The sequence below is a fragment of the Motacilla alba genome, chromosome 1A (assembly GCF_015832195.1).
Source record: "Motacilla alba alba isolate MOTALB_02 chromosome 1A, Motacilla_alba_V1.0_pri, whole genome shotgun sequence".
NCBI classification, from domain to species: domain Eukaryota; kingdom Metazoa; phylum Chordata; class Aves; order Passeriformes; family Motacillidae; genus Motacilla; species Motacilla alba.
This window is the reverse complement of record NC_052031.1, coordinates 56106470-56131660: the sequence shown is the minus strand read 5'-3', so window position 1 is coordinate 56131660 and position 25191 is coordinate 56106470. Positions and strand designations below refer to the sequence as shown.

The window sequence follows — 25191 nt, the reverse complement described above, 5'->3', positions numbered from 1 at the left end:
CCCATCCAGCCACTCTATAATTTCCTCTTCTTAACTGGACAGGGGAGAGAAAATGTAACTAAAGGCCCCCAGGTCAAGATAAGGACAGCGAGAGAGCGTTCACCAATTACTGTTAGGGGTAAAACAGAGTCAACTTGAGAAAAATTAGTTTATTGCTAATCGAATTAGGAAGTATAATGAGAAATAAAACCAAGTCTTGCAGCACCTTCCTCTACCCTTCCCTTCTTCCCAGGCTCAGCTTCACTCCTAATTCCTCTACCTCTTCTCATCCAGCAGGGTGAATGCGGGTTGTGGTGAGTTCATCACACATTGTCTCTGCTGCTCCTTCCTCCTCAGGGGGAGTACTCCTCACACACTTCCCCTGCTCCAGTGTGGGGTCCCTCCACAGGAAAGTAGGTCCTTCAAGAATTTCTCCAACATAAGTTCTTCGCAAGGGTTGTTTTAATGAAGTGCTCCAGCATGAGTCCCTTTTCATGAGGTACAGTCCTTCTCCAATGAGGGCTCCTCTCTCCACAGAATCTGCCAGGACAGATTCTGCTCCAGCACAGGCTTCCCTCGGAGTCACAGCCTGCTCCAGACATGCCCCTGCTCTGGCATGGGCTCCTTCAGGGGCTTCAGGTGGATCTCTGCATCCCCCCTGCCCTCCAGGGGCTGCAGGGGCTCAGCCACCTCTCTGTGGGCTGCACCACAGAATCTCAGTGAAATCCCAGCTCTGGAGCAGCTCCTGCCCCTCCTTCTGCCGTGCCCTGAGTGTTTGCAGAGCGGCTCCTCTCACATTCACACTCCTCTCTTTCACCTGCTGTTGTGCAGTATCTTTTACACTTTCTTAAATATGTAATCACAGAGGTGCTACCAGTGTTGCTGAAGGGCTCAGCCTTGACCAGCAGCAGGTCCATTGTGGAGCTGGGGGAAGCTTCTGGCATCTTCTCACAGAAGTCACCTCTGCAGCCCACCGCATCACCAAAACCTTGCCACACAAACCTAACACTCCTTTAACTCAAGTTTCTCATTACATTTTCTACAGCTTCCTAAACACACTTTACTCCCAAATGACCACTGGCAGATTGATACCAAGAGGTTGATTTAACAATAATGATAACAGTTTCTTGTGTCTGGCATGGAGATTTTATAGATGTTTGAAGAACAAAGGGATCCCTTCCAACATACGGACCTTGTTCTGAGCTTGCAAAATATTTAGAAAGGGAAAACTCTAAGACTTCTGTCTCCTTTACCAAAATATGAAAAGACCCTTCAGAGGATTGTGTATTCCCTCACCAAGCTGTGCACATCAACACCAGCAACATCAGCATAGAGTTCAGGCACCACTGGCTCAGGCACCTGCAGCACTGTGTGCCCACTGCTGGTCTTCATAGCTGTTTTCAGGGAGCACAAGAGCTGTGCTGGGGAAGGCCGGTGAGCTGCACTCCACTCCCAGCAGGACTTCATGATGCAGTACCTGTAAATTATGAAATGATGAAATTATGCCTTCATGCAAAGAAATGTACCTTAGATCTTCCCTTTGGATACTTTGGTCACTTCAGAGAATATCCTGTAACTGAGAGGAGGAAAATCATTCCCCAGCAGTGCTGCACCTTGCAAGGAAGCAGTGGAGCAGCAATATGCAAGGGCACTTAAGCAAACAGAAACAAGTGTCATTTTCAAGAGAAGGAAACAGAAATAAGTGTCATTTTCAACAGAAGGACAGAAAGGTTTTATGTAGCAGAACTCAGTAAGGAGATGTGGCAGACACAAATCTCCTCAGCTAACAGATTACTCTCAGTATAGTCTAGACTTAAAAATCTTGTGTAAAATCTCATTTTCTATGTCTAATTTCCATTTAGCTCTGCCAACCTCATGTTCAATTGTCCATAATGCAAGTGGCTTACATGGCTTGTTGGCAGCTCGAGGGCTGCTTCATAATGTTCTGTTTCTGCAGGTATGATAAAATGTCAGAAGGTGGCACCTCAGGATATGGTGGAGCACCTGGAAGGGCAAAAGGAGCAATGGTAGAAAACTATAGCAGTGGTTGTACAGAGCAGCTTCTGTGCAAGACTGCCTTCCTTCCCTACCAAAATCTAAATTCTTACCACAATTCACAATAACAGAAGGTCTAAAAGGAGATGACGAGACTTTGTAAATTGGAAAAAAACAGGGTGCTTATTTAAATGGCCCAACTTTACATTCTAAAATTTGAGATTTTGGGTCTTGTTAATTTGCTGCTTCCTTACATATTTTTTATTAGCATTAAATCTTATTACCTAATGTAATCATTTCATACAGTAGAATTCCAAAAGACCATCTGCAAGAAAAGAAAACAAAGTGATGTTATTTGCTGGCTTAAATACATAAAAACAACTAGGCATGGCCTGCAGACAGGAGAAAGAATGAGCTGTAAAAGTGGAGTGTTATGCTGAAACTAGATCTGCCTTCCTGGGAATTTCAGGACATGAAATGATACATAAAGGAGTGAAAGAGACAGGTGAACTTCTAGTCCCAAAATGAAGCCATACATGTCTGCCTTGATGGTAGGGGGTTTGCTCAGGAGCCTCTCTGGTGCCTGCCACTTGACAGGCACTTTCCTTGTGACTGAACTGGCACCATGTGTGTGAGTTTCATAGGCCAGGCCGAAACCACAGAGCTTGGCAGTGAAGTTGTGATGAAGAAGGACATTCCTGGCAGCAATGTCACCATGGAACAAGTTCTTTTCTTCGAGATAAGCCTGGGAAATTGGAAAAGAAAGAAAACAGGATGATTTTAAAAGCAAATTTAATTGATACAAATTTTCACTGAGTTTATGCTTGTCTTCAACACTGTGGAGTTACATGTGCTCACTGACATAACGAAAGCATATTTTCACAAAGCCTTTATTCTCAGGGCTTAGGCCAAGAAGACTTAAGCCACCATGCTGTAGCAGGCGCAGGCCCTGCAAACCTTGTGCCTTGGTGTTCAGAGGCCTAAGACAGGCAAGATGCTGAGTCAGGATGACCGGACAATAGGAGCCCTTCTCCCCCGCTCTCAGACCCTTGCTTATCTCTCTGTAAGGCTATAGGTCACTTTCCTTTAACCCTTACCATTGGACAATTCTCAATCCTCCCTTGCCCTATATAAACCCCTGTTTCTGCCCGGCTCACCAGAGCCGCTGTCCCTGAGACCCTTCCAGACACTTCGTGGAAGAGCTACAAAGAAGACCAATAAAGAAATCTTCTCGGAACCTCATACAGCGCTCTCCTCTCTTTCCTGGTCTTCCAAATGCCTACTGCATGCCCCAGCCGAGCCTAGCAAGCCCAAGAGCTGAAATCACCCATGAGCTGAGAATCACTAAAGCTGAATATCACTAAAGGCTTGCTAAGGCGCAGGCTGGAGGCACTGCTAGAGCTTGGGCTGACTAGCCCCCCTCAGAGCTAAAGCTATCCGGCTTTGATGCAGCTCCTGCGTACACCCCGTAGCCCAGCCAGCGGCATTACCATGCAAACTTGTGTTGCAATCAAGCAAGAAGGAAAAAATGCAGCCAACCTGAGAAAACTTACCAGAGCTGCTGCAACCTGCTGTCCAACCTCATATACCTGCCTCTCAGTGAGGTCATAGGGGACATCATCCATTGCCATTACATCCTAGACACAAAATAAGAGACCTTGGTTCAAACAAATGCCACAGCAGTAGGATTGTGGGGAATGTTTCCTCCTAATCTATCTAATCTTATGCTCCTCCTTCTCACAATTGCTCATAAATTGACTGAAATTTTAGAGGATGTGGATGGGTGATGCTGAGGATGTGTTGAGTAAGACAAGTATATTAGAAACAACTGGTGGGCAGATTGACACGTGGGAAAAAAATTAATGTTAGACAGAAATTGTCAGAATGACAGTGACGAATGATGATCCCCACAGGTGAATGAAAGATATATTATAAATTAGAATTATGAGTAGAAAAGCACATTTCTAACACATGAATTGGGCACCTGGTATGAGACTAACAGTCTGTCTCTCCTACCACACTGCCTGTAACAGTAAGAGAGAGAGAATAAGGTAAACACACAATGTTCTTCCTGTGCCATTTTACAGCCCACAGATATGTTCTACTTAAAAACTTCCTTAGATGATTATGGTTTCAACATGTTCAGTAACCTTTGAAAGGTTACCTTCCATAACTGACCTCTTATGAGCTATCAGTATCCACACCAGTCAGTGGCAAGATATTCCATTAGTCAAATCCTCAGATCATGAAGAATCAGCTCCATTTGTCTGTTTTGAACATGACACATACTAGTTTTATTTCCTACCACCTGGACCTTCTGCTGAACAGGACAGGAAGCAATCCTTCTCTATTTAGAGTTTCAGATGTAGGAGAGTGATGGATTTACATGGTAACCACAGAGTTTTGTTTCCGTGCCTTTTGTAACAATGAGTCATAGAATCAGAATATGCTGAAGTGGAAGCGACCCACAGGGACCATTGAGTCCAACTCCTGACCCTGCACAGGACATTCCAACAACCCCACCGTGTCCCTGACAGTGTTGTCCAACACTCCTGGAGCTCAGAGAGCCTTGGAGCTGTGACCATTCCCTGGAGCACCTGTTCAGTGCCTCACCACCCTCTGGGGGAAGAATATCTTCCTGCTATCCAATCTAAACCTTGCCTGATATTTAGGCTCTATTTTAGCTTGAGTCAACATTTTCAATGAATTGCATATTTTCATACTATCAGACCTCATCCAACGAGATTTTACCGCTCATCAGCCATGGGTAGACATGAAGCCATCATTCACATAAATGAAACTTCTTTCTGTGCATTATTTCATTTTTAACAATGCTGAATTTCATCTGTTCTTTTTATTAACAAGTCTCTCAGTCTTGGAAGATCCTTCTGCAATTCCTTTGGGTTTGCCCTTGGCTTTACTGGCTGAAATCATCAGCAAATATCCTCATGTCACCATCATCCCATTTTTAGGTTATTAATACATGGAATGAACAGCACCATGTCCTAGATAGCTGACCTCCCTTCAGTGCAAGTACCAACCTTTCATTCTTATATTCTATTTCCTGTCTTTTACCAATTAGTTATCATCCCATGACCTCCTCCCTGTGTTGTAACTGCTCTGCTTTCTTAAAAGCATTTGGAGTGAGACATGATTTCAAACTTTAGAAATTCAGGTGGCTGTATGAATTCATTCTAATTCCAGTGCCTTCAATGCCCTTCAATGGTCTGCCAAGTTGGACCTGTGTAGAACTTCTTTGGAGCATGGAAATAGTTTTGATTGATACAGAGGGATGCATGGAGAGATGAAAAAAAAAAAAAGAAAAGTGAAATTTATGTGAAAAAAGTAATTTATGTGAAAAAATAATAATTTATAAACACATATTTATAATTTAGTAATTTATAATTTAAAAAAATATAATTTATCTATCCATATGACTTATGGATAGATATGTACCTAAGGAATTAAAGAAGCTATTCTGTCATCATTTCTTTTGACTCACCTTCCGACATGTCCACAGAAATGTCAGCAGATCACCAAGAGACACATCTTCCATGATCATATAAAGCGGGAGCTGGTCTACACAACATCCAACCAATTCAACCAGGTTCTCATGATGGCCAAGATTTTGATGGAATTTAATCCTTCCCAAGAAATCTTTTACTTTCTGGGGACTAGCTGGATCTGAGAAAACAAAAGAAAACAAATTAAAAACAAAACAACAACAAATGGAAGCAGCAAAGAACAGGTTGACAGCTAAAACCAACATGGTCAGCAATCTTTAATCCTACAAGAACATCTTGGACTTACTGTACTGAACATAGCTTGCTCTTGCCCAGTATTGATGGCAACACTCTGCCCAGCACCATGTCTGGGATACAGAGACTGTACCAAAGTGGATCCTGACCACGGCTCATACCTTGCAAAGCTTTCAACACCACAGTCTTAGTCTTCTCAGAGCTCCCAGTTCCCAACTGTGCTCTGTAGATGCTCCCATAGGCACCAAGTTTTATCAGCTGCAAACTGTCTGGTAAGAGTTTCTCTCGTGGTATCTCTAATTCTTTCAGAGTCAAGGATGCAGAACTTAGCAGGCTCTCCACAGATCTCTCAGTCAGATGGATGTAGCGGTTTTCTGTTGAGCAGGGTTCCTGCTGATTCTTTCTTGTCACTGACAAAAGCAAATACATATGACACATAAATGCAGATAGATGAACTCTCGTAACAGATGGCAATGCTCATCCTTCCATGGTCTTTAATTTTTGCTCCACAGTGTTTCAGAAATCAGGGCAAAGTAAGGAACTGTTATTGTATCCTACTTATCCTGGCTCTTGAAGAGGACAAAGAATTTATCTCCCATTCTATTTGATGAGAAGACAGAACCAGTCTATAAATTTCTCCCATATTTAACTATATAACCTTTATAGATAAGACACATTTGGACTTCATTCCCATGTGCTCAAGCAATTAACATTTTCTTTTATTACCAGTTCTCAATGATTTCTCTTAATATAGGCTCAAGATCTGTTCCCTTCTATATACCCAAAATTAGTTCAGAACCATATTTTCATTTCCACACAGCCACATGTGTACCAACAAACCTTTTCCTACCCCCTTAACAGTTCTACTTCACCCTGTTCTACTTCATGTCGTCTCCATAGGAAGAGGGTGACAGCAGCTTGAAATTAAATGTCTTAAATGGCAGTACAGAAAATGGATTAACTACATGTAATCTACATCAAAATTACTATCATTCATAATTACCCCAGTAAAACTCCCCTTGCAGCAGCCTCCAGAAGCTGTTACATAAATAACACTTTGCAGCTCTTGTGATGTTACCACAGCATGTTAAACAGCCTATATGGCACGATGCTTTAGATTTTCTCAGATCCATCTATACTACAGCTTCCACTACTGCTGCTGCAAAATGAAGTAAATCAGTGTTCACAATTTTTCTAATGTTTACTGGATTGCTGAATACCACTCAGGATTCTCATAAATGGTTTTGCCTAACAGCTCAAGTGATGGGAAAATGGAATTGGCCTCTATCTGTGAAACCAATACTCTTTCCTCTGGCTGAAAAGCATTTTTTTACCTTGGGTTTGAGCTGGTGCTGATTGCTCCTGCTTTGCTCGCAGGCCGCGGCAGTGGAGCCAAAGGATCACAGTGAGCACAATGACAAAAACTCCCACCAGGAGAACTGGGACAACAATCACTTCTGTTTGATATTCACGCACAACTGTCAGCAGAGAAAGAAAATGGAAAACCAAGGAGTAAGCAGCACACCGGTTCTGTATAACGATGTAGCAACAATCCATTTCAGTAACTTTCAACCCCAAAAGTGTGTGTTCCATCTTCTGGAATAGGTAAACACTGTTAGTGCGGCCACCTTCTTTTTCAAAGGTGCTGAGTACCTAAGCTGCATGAAATCACTGAGACTCCCACACTTAAGGTCACTTATTTAGATGCTTTAATAAGCAGGCCAGGAATTGTAGCCATTTGAAGTCACATCCACCAGTGAAACAGAAACAGCACTGGCAGCAGGACAGCAGGGAGATGGGACGGGCTGGATATTGCTGCCATCACATGCAATTACAGCTCCAGCTCCTTCCAGTAAAATCACACAGAGCATTTTAAAGGAAACTAGGTGTGGTCACCTTTGGAACTTGACTGAAAGACATTGCAATTAGCAAGGCTTGTGAAGGTAACTATCTTTCTCATGTCCCCAGATTTGGAGGAGGTTGAGACCATTTTTTCCGTTCCCAAAGACGGCAGAAAGTCATGAAATCAAAATCCCACAGAACTGGTCCTTTGGGAAGCTGCAGGGAATCTTTAATGACTGCTGTACACCTCATTTTAAGTAGCACTTCTCTAAAATGGCTAAAATTATGTGAGATTGACCCAGCCACAGATGCTTCATCTCCATAAACGTTTCTTCCCTGAAACACAATGCAGGGAAAGCTCCATCAAATCTTTCTTTGTGGGCTGGGATGCAGTGGAGGAGAAGAAAGGGCTTGGCACACTTTTTAGTGAACCTGGCCTTCCTGCAAGCATTGAAATCTTATTAAAGAAATGTGTGAATCTTACCACATAGCTTGTCATTGCTATTGCACTCCAGCAGCATCCGTGAGAATCTTTTCACATCCCCTGGCATGTTCAGTTACAAGCAAGCAGGCCTCCAACTCCCACTTCCTGCACAGACATAAAGAATAATAACAAAGTTTATTGGGAGAAAGGATGATGATGAAGCAAAAAGTGAAGTGAATAGGGAGCTTTCTACCCCTTACAATCAGTGGCTGCATGAAATAGCACTGGGATTTGAAGGCTTACAGAATGACACAGGACATCCACTATCACATCCTATGGATGATCACAGAGAATTTAGGGTTAGGCTTGTTCTACAGTGCTCCACAAGCAAATGAGGACCCCTAGTCCTAAAGGCTGGCATATGTACAAAAATCCATAGATATGAACCTAATTATATTTAAAGAACATCTAATACCCTCCTAGCTAACACATTTTTAAGATGCCATAATGACTCAGCATTTTATCTTCTGGTCTATTACAAGTGACCAGATCAGCAGCATGCAGAGAAAATGTCATTCTTGACTACAGTCCTTGCCACAACTCCTACTGTTGCTGTACAAAGACAAGGATAAAAAAGAGTTGTCATTAGGGCTCTCTGGTACCAACTTCTGAGCACTGCCAAGTCTGTAGGTATTCCAAAGCACAACATCTGCAACTCTTCTGCATTTGTAGCTGAAAATCCACAGCCTGTACAAGCATGCACCTTGTTTAGTCACTGCTTCTTATAAACATTGCCAAAATATAAGACTTAACAGCTGTGCAAACAGTATTATCTAGAACATTTTATAGGAGTTGTGACTTCTATCCTGTAAGCACCTACTGTGTTTTTAGCTATGAGTTTTAGGCAATTAACCTCAATGGCAAATATAAGGCATTGATTTTATGGAATTTGGTGATGAAATGTTTAACAGTTTGTTCTCATGCTTAAAATTAATAAGTGAAATTATTCTTTACCAGTTGCACGTCAGAGACAGCAGAGAAAGAAAAATTGAATGTTCTTGTGCTTTAAGATATCAAAAAAAGTCTGTTTCCTTTTTTTACTTAATTTCATTCTTAATGTGCTAGCAGATTTACCTGGCTCCAAGGTTGGCTACACCAGGAATCCAGTCAAAGGAATAATAACACACCAATAATACCATGTTTTTCAGGTACACTCTGAAAGCAAGCACACTGAAACAACCCGCCTCAGCTCTAACACACACACACACTTATACACAAATACACAGGACCAGTCCTGGCTTCCTTCATTCTCAGGTACACAGACTTCAGGACCATTAGCCAGCAATCATATTGTATAAGTCATGAACAGTCCAAGTTCCATCTTAAAACTTGCCAATGGCTTTGTTCAGGTGCTTACTAGAAATGCGCACTGGCATTTACACACCATGCATGCACAGGCACACAAAAGCACATACACCCCAGTTTGTGCTTGCAGAGAGAGCAGCAAAGATCCATGGAAAAAGCTCTGACACAGCAGCCATGTCTACACTGGTTCCTGTCTGTAAAAAAGATTCCTCTGTACTCTTTATGCACCTCCCAGCAATGATGTCAGTATGTGGCACTCATGTTTTCCAACCATACTCAGGGCAGAACTATGGGATCCAGGAATGAAAACACTGGGAGTCACTGGCACTTTATTTGCCCTGGCACTTTCATGTACTGCAGTTGCTTATGGAGGTGTAAGCACTGGAAAAGATTGATTACAGAAGCCCACTGACACTCTTCTCTCTCTATCCTCTCACAATACTTAGCAAGCAGAAAAAGAAGTTTTGCTCAGTAACGTAATTCTGAAGTGCCTTTCAGTGCTACTTTGCAGGCCAAGACTAAATAAATTCCTGTACTAGGCTTGGTCTGCAGCTTACTTGTCTAGCAGCAACATCATTGCCATTCTTACATTCCTATCCTCACAAGGAGAATAGTAACTCAGAAATCCACAGAACTCATGCTATACATTTAATATTTTTTGCAGTGGGAGACACATGAAAGTTATGTGGAACTAGCGTGTTCATGTGCATGAGCAGGACCACTGACAGTGCTCAACTACTTATTTTATTAGATGAAGGCATTTTTCCAGTATCAAGACAGGATAAAGGAAACAAAAATATCTTAAAAGGTCGGAAATCTGTACCTCACTGGCATTCTAGTTTTCCTTGCCTGTGGGTTAACACTGTACCAAGATCACTGCTGTCTAGGTCATGTGCACATATACACTGTGTTACTTCAGTTTAGAATTTGCATTAGTGAATTTGTGCAATTTTAACTAAATGCTAGCTTGTTTATTCCACTGGATTTTTTAATGTTCTTTTACACAGACTGAATTACACTCACTGTAATTCACAGAAGCATAAAGATTGGAAAATATCATTAAAATCATCAAATCAAACAGTCAGTCCAGCACCACCACCATGTTCACCACTAAACCATGCCCTCATGTGCCACATCCACAGGCTTTTTGTACATTTCCAGGCATGGTGACTCCACCAACTTCACTGGGCAGCCTATCCCAATGTTTAATGACTCTCAGCAAAGAAATTTTTCCTGATCTAATATAAACATCCTCTGACACAACTTGAGGCTGTTTCCTTTCATCCTGTCCCTTGTTCCCTGGGAGCAGAGACCGACCCCCCGGCTACTCCCTCCTGTCAGGGAGTTGTGCAAAGTCAGAAGGGTCTCCCTGAGCATCCTTTACTCCAGGCTGAGCACCCCCAGCTACCTCAGCCTCTCCTGGTGCTCCAGCCCCTTCTCCAGCTCCTTTCCCTTCTCTGGATCTGCTCCAGCCCCTCCACGTCTTTCTTGTCCTGAGGTTCCCAGAAGTGTCCCAGGATCTGAGGTGTGGTCCTAGCAGTGCCAGCCCAGGGGACAGTCACTGCCCTGGCCCTGCTGCCACACCATGGCTGGCACAGCCCAGGTGCCATTGGCCTCTTGCCCCCCCGGGCACACCTGGGCTCCTGTCCAGCCACTGTCCCCAGCACCCCAGGGCCTTTCCCAGCTTTCCAGCCCCTCTGCCCCAGCCTGGAGCTGCAGGGGGTTGGTGTGACCCAAGGGCAGGACCCAGAACCTGGCATTGTTGAACCCCACACAATTGGCCATGGATGTAGCCTGTCCAGATCCCTCTGTAGAGTCTTCTGATCCTCAACCTGAACCCAAATCCTGATGTCAAAGCTAAATATACAATGAAGACCACAGTACCTAAAAATAGCAGAAATAGCTGCTCTTAGACAATGGGAAATACAAGGCAAAACCTTAGCAGAAGTTGAACTACAGTCATCTACACTTGCAAACTGCTCCTAGCAGACTACTTGGTGCACTACACGCAGCACAGCAGTTCCACAGTCTGGCAGCAGTGACAGATTAATTAGCCCCCACCCTATACCAACACTGCTGCTCTGTGCACATTTGCCAACAGGATGAACACTTGGGGAAAGGTGGCATTTTGTTTCCAGCTGTGTTTGCTTGCCAAGCTGTTTTGCTGCCCTGGCAATTTAGACAATGCACAGAGGGCAACACAGGGACAGGAATAAGCAGCTAGAAGGTGGCAGCTGTGGGAGCTGCTTAAAGCAGTTCAAGAAACCCAAATACTGAATGTAGCTGAGCAGAATTAAGTATTCACCAATGCCAAAAGAAGAGATTATCTCCTGTCTTTGCTGTCTTCACACTGCTTGTTTTGCTCTCAGTTGTGCAATTGATCACATGGTAAATTGATTCAAACCACTAACCTAGCAGGAAAAATCCACTGCTCTTTTGCCATGGTGATTTCCTGCCATTTTAGTGGCTGGTATTAGTCAGGGGTGAATGGCTAATTCATCTAAAGCTGCAGTGTGAAACCACTCCCTGTGTCAGCACAGATCCACAAGCACTGTGAGCCAGCAGAAGCTGTACCATGATTTTTCCAGTCTCCTGTCATTCATTCTCACATGGATACCATCCCCTTAGCAATAGCAGAAGCACTCACATAATTGTAAAGCCCTAAAATAATCAATCCTCTCTGAAATTTTATGGCCTTGAAGTTCTCATTAAGTTCAAATTATGTTATTTAAAGTGCCAGGACTAAGACTTAAGAAGCCTGAGTGACAAACTTTGTGGTGCAAACTGAAAAGAAATATCAAGACTTAGGACACCCATGGAATATATGGCAACAGACAGCTTGAATACTGCCCACACAGAAGTTGCCTGCTGCTTGCTCCTGCCATGTTCAGGAAAGTAAGTTGTCCATATTTCCAGCAAATACACAGTTTTGCCCCTGAATATGTCTAAATTGTAAGCTACGAGCAGTTCCCATCATCAGTGCAAATATGTAAATCCTTGTGTAATGATTAGCTAAAGGTCTAAAGTAACAGCTGATTAATTAAATACAACAAAAATAAAGGCTAAGATTCATCTAGATCTTCATTAGACCCTTTAAAAAGTGCTATGAGCTGACATGGACTTAATGCAGTTATTTCTCCAGACATCCTGTCCCATGTTAACTGCACACCACTTTATTATAAAAGTATTCTTACACTTGGTTTTTATGCACCAATTGTGAGGACCAGCTGTAATGCGACTACAGGCACATAAAGAACAGCTGAGTAATTCAGTAACTTCAGTCCAGCACACTGCCTGACTGATAAAAAGACAAATCCTTAAACATTATGACTTCTACTCAATTTCTTGCAGCAGCAAAACCTTGCTCTCCAGCTTTGCCTGTTACCATTTTACTGCTGCTTTTATTATTCCTCTCCTCTTTTATCTGACCTTTGAACATGGTCAACAGTCAAGGCTTTGGCAACTGCTCTGCACAAATGCACTGTGATGGCTGTGCAGCAGGAATGGAGAGGACCTATCAGAATTGCAGGAACTAAACAGCAGGAAACCATGGGTGTGGGCACTTGAGGACATTGAAAGTCAGAGAAGAGGGAGGAATAAAGCACCACTGTAAAGCAAACAGTGAAAAGGAGACTTTTTTCCCCTGCCACGCCCACCGTTTACTAAAAGCAGCATCCAAAATAATTAAAAAATGAGCCTGACAGGTTTCAGCCATCCATTTGTTAGACTGCATATTCTGTCTCTTCTGCCTGCAGAAGACCTTAGACACTATTTCCAACAGCCTGGCAGACCATGTCATTTTTGCAAGGTTTCCCTGGCCCATGGACTCACCTCATCTCTCACTGCAAGGCACCTTACCAAGCAGCATCTTCACCTGTGCTGAATGGAAAATTCTGACCAGCCACACCAGAGTTCCTTCTGTCTTTGTGAACAAGGACTAAAAATAATATTCTATGGCTTGCTGTAGCACTGTCTCAGCTATAAAGATCTAGTATTATAACTCACTTTTGAAACAGCTGGTAACAGTAACACCCTGTAAGAAAACAAAGCGTTTCAGAAATCAGATACAGAAACACAATATTTTCTCTTGGTCCAAAATTAGAAGCAACACTTGAATATCAAACCTAGGCTAGCTGCTACAGAAGCATATTAAGGGAGCGGAAGAAAATTAGGCTGACCACTTTTGAAGAGCTAGACCATAGAGAAAACAGCAAATAATGAGGCCCATGCTGCTATTTGAGCAGGTGGTTACTTAAAGGAAACTTGGCTCCTTTTCAATATAGCAGAAAAACCAGGCAAAGTTAACAGTCACTATTGCACTGAGAAATGAGTCAGGAGGACTCACTGCTGCTGTGCTTTTATGCTAGAAATGTTAGCTCTAACTGGCACCATTTCAGTGGAGATATGCAGGATCTTACAGTGCTAGGTTTTGCTTAGATCATCTACAAAAAATTAATTTATTTGTGCTGCATATGGAAATTTAAGTACAGAAGGGAGAAATGGGACAGAACCTGAATGAGGATTAAGACAAAGATATTTTTTCTAATAAAAATGCAGACATGCACTACTGTAGTTTCTGGAAAATTAACCCATGTCTGGAACATTCCCAATGAATTAAGGCCACCCAAATTAATTCCTCACGGGTAATCTGAAGAATGAATTAAAATAATAAAAAAACCAAGGAATACATTAAGCTGAAGCCCTTAATGAGCAGGCTATTAAAAGTCTAGAGGCCAAACTTTCAACAGTACACTATCACCTATGGCTTCCTTTTATGACAGCAAAATCATATACTACTTTTGAAAATGTCTCCCTGCTGACTGAGCTCTGATTTTGCTGGTAGCTGCCTGTATTAACCCAGTATCACACCCCAGCACAAATACAGAAATTCTGAAAAACTGTGACAGCAAAAGCTATGACAGAACATGAGAAGAATGAAGAATTTTTGTTTCAAAGGACCACGCATACATATAGCTTTTGTTGTGAAAAACCTACTGTGTGATAAAATACTGTATGACATCACATTGCTGCTTAATGGTTTCAGAAATTCATCATAAATCTGCTTTCATAAATTCACAGCCACTTGAAGCTGTGTAGACAACTTTAGTTTTAGATTCCCAAGTTCTGGATGTTTCTTGGTGGATTTAACACAGATTTTGTTTGTCATTTAATCAGTAGCTCATGCACACAGAGGTAAACACATGAAAATCTAAATATCTGCACCACTTTGGGTTAGAGATTCCTGCATTACAATCAAGAAACAGTGATGGGAGTAAAATGGTAATTAGTTCTGAATTCAGCCCTAGGCATGTATTACTTAACTAAAGACTGGACATATTTATACACACATGCATAGCATCACCCTGTTTCAGTGAACTGAGGCTAATTTTATACAAAACTTAATTACTTTGTTAATTTTTTCCTCTCTAAAAAATGCCTGTGAGTTATTTCATTCAAATCAGACATTGTGTAGAGGACATCCCTCTTTTATTTTTTCCTCAAACCCCAACACCATTATGATCACAGAAATGGCTATAAGTAGCTTCACTACCAGGAGTAAGCACATGCACACGTGTACATGCGCACACACACGCACAGACATATAGACTTTACAGTACAGCCACCTTCTAATTCAGGTCACATTTATCTTAATAAAAGTATTTTAAGAAATAAATATTCATAGGCTGATCTTCCAGAAGTGCTTTCTCTCACTTACCTGAATGACACCACTTCCCTTACCCTGCGGTTGTCTTTTCCTGAAGCTCTCCTGCTACCAGTTCCCAGTTTGTGAGGCCACTCCCAGTAACTCTGATGATTACCTTGGCAGTGTTGTAATTCTTATGATTAAGTTCCTCCTCACTGATTTTTCTACTCCAGTCCTGCCCAGCTTCGGCTCTTTGCTGCTCTAGGTCTCCTCAGCTGTCTCCCCAGGGATGTCCAACACACAGCTGACAGGAAGGCACACACTTGCAGAACAGGTCTGCCTGGCTTCCACACACCAGTTGCTCATGGGCTGACTACAGAGACAGGCACAGCAAAGAGCCCTCGGGCAGGCACCTGCAGTGGGGTTTGAAAGGCACCCCAATACAGAACAAGAGGGAGAGGTTATGTAGTAAATAGAATTCATACACTTCTGGCTACAGGTTCACCTTTAAAAAGAATGGGGTCTTGGAACAGAAAATCTGTACAAAACGCCCAGGACTCCAGAGGCTGAAAAAGCATTTCATTGGGAACACAGTCTGCAAATGAAGAAAGAGATAAAAGGCTAATGATATCAAAACATGCTACAGCAGACAGCAGAAACACAGGGTTTTTCACATTCTGCCTTGCCCCTTGGTGTCCCTCCTGCTCGGGCTGTTCATGCATTCTGCCAGAACTCTGGGAAGTTTGACTTTCCCCTGCCCTTTCCTCACACCACTCTGAGCTCCCCAAACACACCAGACAATATTCCTGAACTTCCCTGTGACCTTTTCCTGCCATGATGCCCTGGGGGTGTCCACTGTGCTCCTCTGGTGTCCTCAGCAGCTGTGGGGTCTAATCTTCATCACACCTCTTCATTTTAGTTCTGGGGACTTTCTTCCCAACCAATTCATGTATGCAAGCCCCAGCTGTTGTTCTGCCCTCCCCTATCACTGATAAATCTTGTGTTAAGAGTTTCAGATTCCTGAGTCCTGATTATGTGAGTCTACACAAGATTATTTGCTTACCTACTTCATAGGAGTGAGAGGCAGTTGCATTTCAAGAGTAAACAACATGAGACCTACACCTTGTTGAGAGACAAACTTCATTTTACATTCAGCAACTCAATGCAGGTGGCTTCGGGAAGATGCAGCAGATTATGTGATCTCTGCCAACTGTTTTGGCCAAACTCATCTACTGCTATTAACATTTTGTTGCTGCATATAATTATGTTGTTGTGGGGAAAATTTTAGTTATAGCACAATCAATACCTTTAGGTATCAAAAGACAATAGTTAATTTAAGAGAGACTTCTCCTTAGCATTATTCTTCCAGCTGTCATTAACCCATGTGTGCAAAATGGTGAAAAGCAGGAGTGATTTTTTCATTGCTTGATCTCTCTACAGACACTGGGAGGAGTGGGCAAAGTAGTATCAGCAAAATAGTCCTGTAATATGGATTTTTATCCCATGAGAAACCAGGAGAGACATCTTCTAGACTGAAAATTTTCTTGAAATAGAAAGATCACTACAGCTGCAGAATGTAGGCTTAGACTCTGATTTCAAGTTTCCTCTCATTCTGGTACTAATTTGCATTGACTCTCTGTAGTGTTTTCTCCATGAAGGAGCAGGGGATCTGTCTAATACCTCATTCTCAATTAAACAGTAAGTAAAATGCAAATAGAAGTTCTTCATTTAAATGATTTCCTCACTGAAATGAGTTACATTCCACAGGCACCCTCCTCAAGGGCACCTGGAGAAAAACCTATTCAGATTCCTGTTTAAATATATGACAACTGAAAATCTTCCTCCTTTCAGTTTCTACACCTCCCTGCTGTGGAAGACTGTGTGAAAGGCAAAGGGTTAAATATTCAGGGTAAGCATATGCAAAAGCAGCAATGGCTGCAGCTTTTAATTTCCCCCACCAGTGTCTCTGTTGTGCTCCCAGTCTGACTGGTTGGATGAGATATTTTAATGGTTCAGAGTTCAAGCTTCAGCCTATATAATCCTCCTCATTCATCAACAAGCCTTTCCCCCTGCTTAGTGAAGTGACAGAAGTAATTTATTGCCCTGTGAAAAACAGACTTTTCCTGCTAATGTCTTGTATTATATGTGCATCCACAAAGAAAACATTGCCTGCTTAACATCCTCTATCCTTCTCTGTTTTCCTTATGATTAAGCACACCGAAAGGCAGCAGACTGGCAGTAGTTTTATTAACATTACCATCCTCTTGATCTCCAAGACAGCTGTAGCACATGTAGAAACCATCCTAACCACACACAGCTATTGCACCATAGCCTCAAGATGGGTTCTGGGACAAAGCAGTGAACTTCTTGAGTTATTTTCACCTTCTAATATAGGACTTAAAACTGTGGCTTATAGCTGATAGACTGTGACTGATCTTTTGGTCAACGTAAGCCCGCAGAGGTGTAGAAACTCAGAAGGCAAGGGGCTAATGTGTCAAACAACAACAGCCAGGCAGCTGCAGAGCCAACCAAGGATCATTGGTAACAACACACTGTGAGAAAGAACAAGATGTTGCTGGGGAAGGGGCCATGCAGAGGAAGGGCAGCACTTTTCTGGGACACAGAACCTTGATGTAGTCTTTGCAGATAAGCACAACATGGCACAGCACAGGAATGATCTTAAAGTGAAAGAAAACCTCCCATCATTATCCCAAGCATCTGCCGTGCCTCATGAGCATTGCCTCTCAAAGTAGCAGGTTTTCTTGATCAAGAAAATTTACAAGCCTATTTTTTTAATGGCAATTCTGTTGTGATTTTCAGTTCAGCTCTGCAGTATTTGTTATTTGAAATTTCCAAAGGTTGCACCATATGAAAAGAAATAAAGTAGAAAACTGAAATGACCTAATGATTAGGCATCAATCTTCACCAGCCAGCTGAAGGTCCAGTAATTTGCTAGCACTTACTCTATTCAGGGATTTTACTCAGCTGCTTTTAAACCCCTGCAAAACTTTAGCAACACAGTGCTCTGTGATAAAGTTGCAATCAATGCAACTTAGGTGAATAAATATTTAATTTTATTTTGAAAATGGAGTCTCATCTTCAAACCAGCTACTCAGTTGGCAGTGAAGTGAATGGTGATTGCAAGAGATGAGCAAGTCTGCTGCATAATGAGAATACTAATATACCAAATAATTTAAAAACAGGACTAAGTTTGTGTTTGTGAGGATGAAAAAGGATAACAAGAGACAGCCCAAACCATTCAAGGTTTGGATATTGATCTGGAATGGGACACAACTTGAACCACAGACAATTCAGAAATGAGACTCTCCTATAAACCAGATAATTCCTGTCTATTAACTCTCGACAAACCTTGAGTCTTCTTGCTCTTTCTCCAGAAAAATTCCAACCTGATTTTGCCTAGTCCTGCAAACACCGTCTCCAGCTTTTTTTTTTGTTTGTTTTTTTTTTGTTTTTTTTGTTTTGTTTTGTTTTAATGATGCAAAGATCATAGAATCACAAAACAGTTTGGAAGGGACCTTCATAGATCATGCAGTTCCAATCCCCCTGCCGTGGGCAGAGACACTTTCCACTAGTCCATACTGCCTGACCCTGAACACTTCCAGGGATGGACATCCACAGCTTTCTCAAGACAACCTGTTCCAACTTCTCACCACCCTCACCGGCATGTATTTTTTCTTTATATCCAATATAAACCTAATCTCCTTAGCCGTGAACCTGCTGCTCGTTGGGCTGTCATTGCCGGCCCTGGTCTGATGTCTCCCTCCATCCCGCAGGCAGGGAGCGACTCCCTGAGGAAAGCAGCAGAAGCTCCACCCAGCTTTAAACTCAGGGTTAAGATGTACCTTCTGCGTTACTGTCAGGAAAGCCCCTGAATCCACCGCAGGCCATCTGGCGCGGCCGCTCTCGCCACGACTGCAGTTCCTGCGGCTCGCCGTGCCCGGGGGCAGTGCGGAGCAGGGCTGGCGGAGGAGGGTGGTCCGTGCCGCAGTGGGGCTGTGGGCACGGAGGGTGGCACCGCCCCTGCTCCGGGCGCCGGAAACTGCACCGCGCCGGGCGCGGGGCCGAGGGATGCCGTGCTGCCCAGCACGCCCGGCCCGGTCCTGTTTAACATCCTCTGTCCTTCTCTGCTTTTTCTTTATGGTTAAGCACACTGAAAGGCTGCAGACTGGCAGTTTTATTAACATAGCCATCCTCTATCCGCAGGACAGCTGTAGCACACGTAGATACCACCCAAATCACACGCACGGCTCGGTTGGATGGATGGGCAGAGCCCAATAAGATGATGTTTAATAAGTCCAAGTGCCGAGTCCTGCATTTTGTCCACAGTAACCCCCTGCAACGCTATAGGCTGGGGACAGTGTGGATGGACAGTGCCCAGGCAGAAAGGGACCTGGGGGCACTGATCAATAGCCGGCTGAGAACGAGCCAGCAGTGTGCCCTGGTGGCCAAGAAGGCCAATGGCAACCTGGCCTGTATCAGGAATAGTGTGGCCAGCAGGAGAAGAAAGGTCATTCTTCCCCTGTACTCGGCACTGGTGAGGCCACACCTTGAGGGCTGTGTCCAGTTCTGGCCCCTCAGTTTAGGAAGGACGTTGAGGCGCTTGAGCGCGTCCAGAGGAGGGCCACAAGGATGGTGTGGGGCTTGGAAAACAAGCCCTGTGAGAAACAACTGAGGGAGCTGGGGTTGTTTTGCCTGGAGAAAAGGAGTCTCAGAGGTGATCTTATCACTCTCTACAGCTACCTGGAAGGTGGGTGTAGTCAGGTGGGGGTTGGTCTCTTTCTCCAGGCAGCAAATGACAGAACAAGAGGACACAGTCTTAGGCTGTGCCAAGGGAAATATAGGTTGGATATTCGGAAAAAGTTTTTTATGGAACGAGTGATAAAGTACTGGAATTGTCTGCCCAGGGAGGTGGTGGAGTCACCATTCCTGGATGTGTTTAAAAAAGACTGGATGTGGTACTCGGTGTCATGGTTTACTTCAGGTGTTAGGGTATGGGCTGCGCTCGATGATCTAGAAGGTCTCTTCCAACCTAGTGATTCTGTGATTCTGTCTGTGATGCCGCACACAGCCGGCCGCGGCGGCGCTGGAAGCCAGGGGCCGGCGGGACACGGAGCCGGGACACGGTGCCAGGGCACAGCCACAGCCACAGCCACAGCCATAGCCCGGCGCCGCGGAGCGCCAACCGCGCCGCTCCCCCAGCCGCCGAGCTCTCCCAGGCGATTGTGTTCGTGAAACACAGAATCAACCGAGCTCGCGAGCCCGGGCAACGAGCGGGCGGGAGGGGCGGCACGGCGGCCGGGCGGCGTTTGGTGTCCCGTTACCGCCCGCCCTGTCCGTGAGGGCGGGCGGCGGCGCGGCCCCGGCGCCCCGGGGGACGCGGCCGTGGCGGCGGCCGAAAGGTGCCCCTGGTGTGGGACAGCACCGCGGCTTGGGCTCTCCAAGGGCTCCGGGGCAAGGAGGATGCTCGGTTAACCTCAGTTTTGCCTCGTTGTATGAAGAGACACTTGGAACACCTAGTTCCGAGGTTTGGCTCCGGTTTAAAATGCTGTAAAGCCATAACAAACCTCCGGTCGCGTTCCTTCTGTACATATCGGCAATAAACCCCGGAAAACAGATACCCACTGAGTCTGAGAAATCATAGGATAAAAACAATGCAGTGTGATGCATAAAGTCACTACACTGAAGCTCTTCCGTCTCTTTCTTCACAGTTCCGTCCCATCCATTGATGTTTTTCAGGAAAGGAAATTAAAGGCAATACTTTGTGTCACATTTTCGGTGAACACTAAGGTTCTAAAACTCTGTTTTTGCCCCAAGCATTTTTACATGGTAGAATTTCATTCCCTACAACTAAGCAGAGGTGAGGGAATCATAATCACTTATCTGCCTCTATGGTGACAGAACTTAGTGTTTGTACTTAACCTGGCTGGAGCCTGCAATTGCGAAATAAATACTGGTTACAAATGGAGATTTTACAACTAACTTTAAAAATAAGGAGTTGCCTTGGGTCAGAGTATTTGGGAGAGAAGCTGGAAGACAACTGTAACAGAGTAATAGAGTTTGCTAGTGAAGGGTTTGACACAATGATCTTTTATTACTGATACCAAAAATCTTTATTTTGCACAAGCATGGCATATTTTAGCTAATTCTTTCTACTAATTTCAAAATGAGTCACAAGTAATATGTAGCATATAGATGACTGGTAACCTTAAAAGTCAGATTCTTACTGAATTCACATGTAAATGTAAAAAGTATATTCTTTTATTTTTTTATTGCAATGTTACTTTGTCTCAAGTATGAAAATCAACTCACTTTAGAGTAAAATAAAGTAGGGAATTCCTGGTTTCCTTATAGATGGCTGAATCGGAATCTCAGGAAGGAAACTATTATAACAGGGGAAAGATGATGGAGAACTTTAAAATAGACATGGAAGAACTTCTGGAGGAAATGGAAAAACTAACAGGTAGAAGTCTTTATTAGGAATGATATGGATTTTTGTACTAAAGACATTGAAGATATATTTTTATATTTATTCTGTAAACTTCTGTCTGATAGAAATGTAACTAAAACAATCACCATCAACTAATGCCCTTGTGTTCTTAACTGTGAAAAAGCATGCAAATAATTTAGGTGGTTGAGATGGCTCAGAATTAAAAATCAATAGGTGATACATGCTTAGTTCAGAGTGTTGGTTAAAACCAGAAATATTACTAAGGTGTTTAGTACAATTATTAAAATATAGTCTATAAAATGAGACTAAATTCTAAAAAATGGATACGTAGCACCTCTCAGTGTACTATAGTGAATTCTTGGTAAAATAAAAGGGAAAGTACATAAGTGTACATTAGTACATAAGTGCTAAAACTATTTGCTCAGCTTTATCAGATACTCATTGTTTCAAAATCAATTCCATTATTTAAGGTACTGATTATTTCAAGATCAATTTCATTACTTAAGTTGTCCTTAAAATATTTCATCTCTGTTGCAATCTCCTTGATCTTATTCTTCCTCACCTAACAGAAGCTGTAACCGGTCTGGAGGGAGGACTCCTTATATAATATAAATATATTTTAAAACACTCTCTTGAGTCTTTCCATTTGATTACCTGTTTTGTTGTCATTTTTAGGTGAAGTGTCCATCCTTGTTTCGTAATTTACATCAGTGTACTTTCATTATGAACTACTTTGAAACATTTATAAAGAAGTAATACTGAACAGTCTATTTACTCTAGTATTACTGTAGGCAGTTTTCATTTTATTTTCCAGCCTTCTCTGAGATCTGAACTGATATTAATTCATTTTATTAATTGAGTTTGCTTATTGAATTTATTTATTGAATCAGTCATTGCTTTTTCCTGGCCAGAAAATAGTAATATCTGTCGTGTTTGCAGTGCGTGCAACCTGGATGGCCTACGACTGTGTGGCCATCCAGACCAACCCAGACCTGTCCAATGCCATGCAGCACTTGGAAGATGTCTCTCTGATGTGCAAAGAGCAGATGAAGAAGAAATGGCAAGAGGTGCTACTGGAATCTAGAGGTGAAGGGCAAAAAAAGGAATAAATTGAACTCAGCCATGCTGCCAGAATGACATCCCTTGGAAAATCACTTAGGTCCTTTTTTCTCCCAGCTGTGGAGGTTTCACAGACACTGTGGGAAAGTAGTTCTTGCTAAGAACTACTTATTTGTGAATGTCTGTGGAATTATTTTAATGAGATTACACATATAGCTTCATACAGTTGAGAGTAAAAGGCAGCAATGTGTGTATTTGCATGATGCCCATCAGTAATCCCTGTAGAGTTTGCACACACACTTGACATACCCTCTGACCTTTTCCCTGGAAGATCATACTCACTCCATGGTCAGTATAACTGGAATTCTTAGAAACCTGAACAAACTGGGGGGATGGGGAGCAGGGGTGCTATAGAGGACCAGCTGCACTAGCCCCTGCCTTTCAAAGAAAACTGAAGAATTGCTTCTTTTCCCAAATGAAACACAGGTTAAATTCTAGATTTCCAGATAGATTGAGTTGGTTTTATTTAGTATTATTGTCTTAGGCGTTCAATTACATGGTTTTATTATTTAGATAGATCATCTATAGCTGTTGCATCTTCTTCCATTAGATTTTTAACCATTTCTTTGAACTGATTTCCCCAGAAAGATTGTTCCTCTCAAACCCTCTGAAGGTGGCATGAAATAAATTTTTTCTACCATTATAGACTGCAATGAGTGTGGTGGCATTGCTGCAGAAACCAAACTAACCATGTTATAAAACATGCTTCTCTCCATACGTTTTTACTGTGAAATACTAGAAAAGGACAAAAAAATTTCTCCTTTAGTCAGGATGTGGATTAAGAGCAGCACCTCAGGGTTTGTGGTTTTCCATAAATGAATAATTTATCAGAGATGGAATTCAGTGCAATAAATTTTAAGGATCTTTTATCAAAATCTGTCTCTTTTAACTAGAAAGTAACCACCATGCAGCGAGAGCACCATCTCTTCTGAAGAGGTAATGATTTAAATCACATCTAAATAATCTCTGAAAGTTTGCTAATGTTTAGGGCTGTGTATCTCTTTGAGACTGGTTGATCTAAATTCAGACAAAATGTTTATCCACTGAAGTAAAAAATATGGAGGCAATTTAACTTTGGTTTGTTTTTTTTTAATACCAAGTATTTCTAGAGATACAAATGGTAAAGATCAAACTTTGAACTCTACACTTGATTGTCCCGTGGGTAGGTCTTCACTGCTCCCCAAGATTTTCTTCACAGTTATGTGATGATTACAAGAGGAAAGTTAGGGATAGGCAGCAGTGCTTATTCCTAGAAAAACTATACAGCAAGAGATTTATATTTTGACTTTGCTATTTTTATCCTTTATTTATTTATTGGGTTATTACTCACCATCTACCCTATTTCAGCCCCCCTCGAGCCTGCAGCAGAACCCAGATAGCCAACATTGCAACACCTTTATTTCCTGTCACAGGGGTGCATCCATGAATTTGCAGAAAAAACTAAGTGGAGTAACAGCCCCATCTAGTGCTCAAATAACTTGAGCATTTTTAACAGAGTCTCTTTGCAGATCCCGAGTTCAAAGCCATGGCCTTAGACATCATTCTGCTTTCTGCTGGTTTGCTTTTTGGAGAACCAACAAGCCTTTAGCGCTGCTGTGATTCTGTAGAGAGAAAGTCCATGCTCTGAAGTCCTCAGAGCTATAGGGAAAATCATCTGCATGAGCCAAGCGACAGTGGGATCCTTCTGCAGGTGTGAAGGGGATGAGAAGATTTTGGAAGCCATGTCAAATAAGTGGTAGCTTAAACTTTTTGTGCTGTTTGCAATAATGGAGCAAGGCTGCTATGATTGAATTTTGAGTCCTAGAGCAGGACAATAATGCACTGAGCAGAAAATAGATCTTGATGACTTAGTACCACTTAGTACTCTGATGACATGAGTAATTAATATCTTAATGTTTTAAAATGTGATAGAAAAAACTCAGAGCTTCATTATATTTTCTGACTAGTGTCAAAATACATTATTCTTCAATGTTTGGCTGTAAGCTTTAACTTGTAAATGGTGACTTGAGTAGGGCCACAATGGTCTTTAGAGTTAATCAATTATACACTACCATTTTCATGCCAGTAGTGCCTATGTGATACAGTTCTTGTTCAGAAAAAAAAGATAATTTTTTAATAGTATGTGTAAATAAATATTTACATATAATCCCTTACAATTCAGTCAGCTCTCAGCAGTGCAGCTCAGGCACTACTCAGCCTTTTCCCACCCACCCTCCTTGTCCCCAAGGCAAAGGTGATAGGGTGCAAGGGCCCTTCCTCACCTTCCCAGAAGCTGGAAGCAAACAGCTTTTGAGTGCAATTATGCCCCACACTCTCTGCTCAATTCCTGAAGAATAACAGGATTATTTGTTTGAGAAACAAATATGCTTATCTAGGGTTTGGGTAACAGCAACTGCAAGACAGTAAGAAATGCTGGACTAGACAATGAAGGACACAAGATATGCACCCATATTCAACAGCTGGAAGCAGACTGATAACAACTGGAAGACAGCCAAATTTTAGGGAGGAACATCAAAAAACCACTGATATTATAAGACAGCTCAGTACTTTGCTCATTAACACAAGATGGCACAGGTACAGAGATTTTACTGGTTTA

At 42.5% G+C, this 25191-nt stretch overlaps 1 protein-coding gene across 11 annotated transcripts; it reads right to left on the bottom strand.

The window, feature by feature from the left end:
* Window positions 1–99: 99 nt before the first annotated feature.
* Window positions 100–19370, bottom strand: STYK1 (serine/threonine/tyrosine kinase 1). Of its 11 annotated transcripts, XM_038154065.1 has the most exons (12): window positions 18871–19369; window positions 15513–15602; window positions 13195–13396; window positions 8059–8163; window positions 7067–7210; window positions 5894–6142; window positions 5477–5658; window positions 3528–3611; window positions 2511–2719; window positions 2259–2299; window positions 1887–1983; window positions 1252–1456 (listed from the first exon to the last, which is right to left on the bottom strand). In XM_038154065.1, exons 4-12 carry the CDS (start codon window positions 8123–8125, stop codon window positions 1252–1254), a joined length of 1278 nt encoding a protein of 425 aa, XP_038009993.1. In that variant the 5' UTR covers window positions 8126–8163; window positions 13195–13396; window positions 15513–15602; window positions 18871–19369. The 11 variants fall into 11 exon arrangements, with proteins under 11 accessions (XP_038009990.1, XP_038009993.1, XP_038009987.1 ...); XM_038154059.1 differs by having other exon boundaries at window positions 13195–15602; XM_038154060.1 differs by lacking the exon at window positions 15513–15602 and having other exon boundaries at window positions 13195–15420.
* Between the last annotated feature and the right edge of the window lie 5821 nt (window positions 19371–25191).

Coding starts and splice junctions, on each gene's coding strand:
- STYK1 (XM_038154070.1), bottom strand. CDS start 8,125: ATGCCAGGGGATGTGAAAAGATTCTCACGGATGCTGCTGGAGTGCAAT. Junction 2,720..3,527: donor AGCAGGTTGCAGCAGCTCTG/GTAAGTTTTCTC, acceptor CCAATTTCCCAG/GCTTATCTCGAAGAAAAGAA. Junction 2,300..2,510: donor CCTACCATCAAGGCAGACAT/GTATGGCTTCAT, acceptor CTTTTCTTGCAG/ATGGTCTTTTGGAATTCTAC.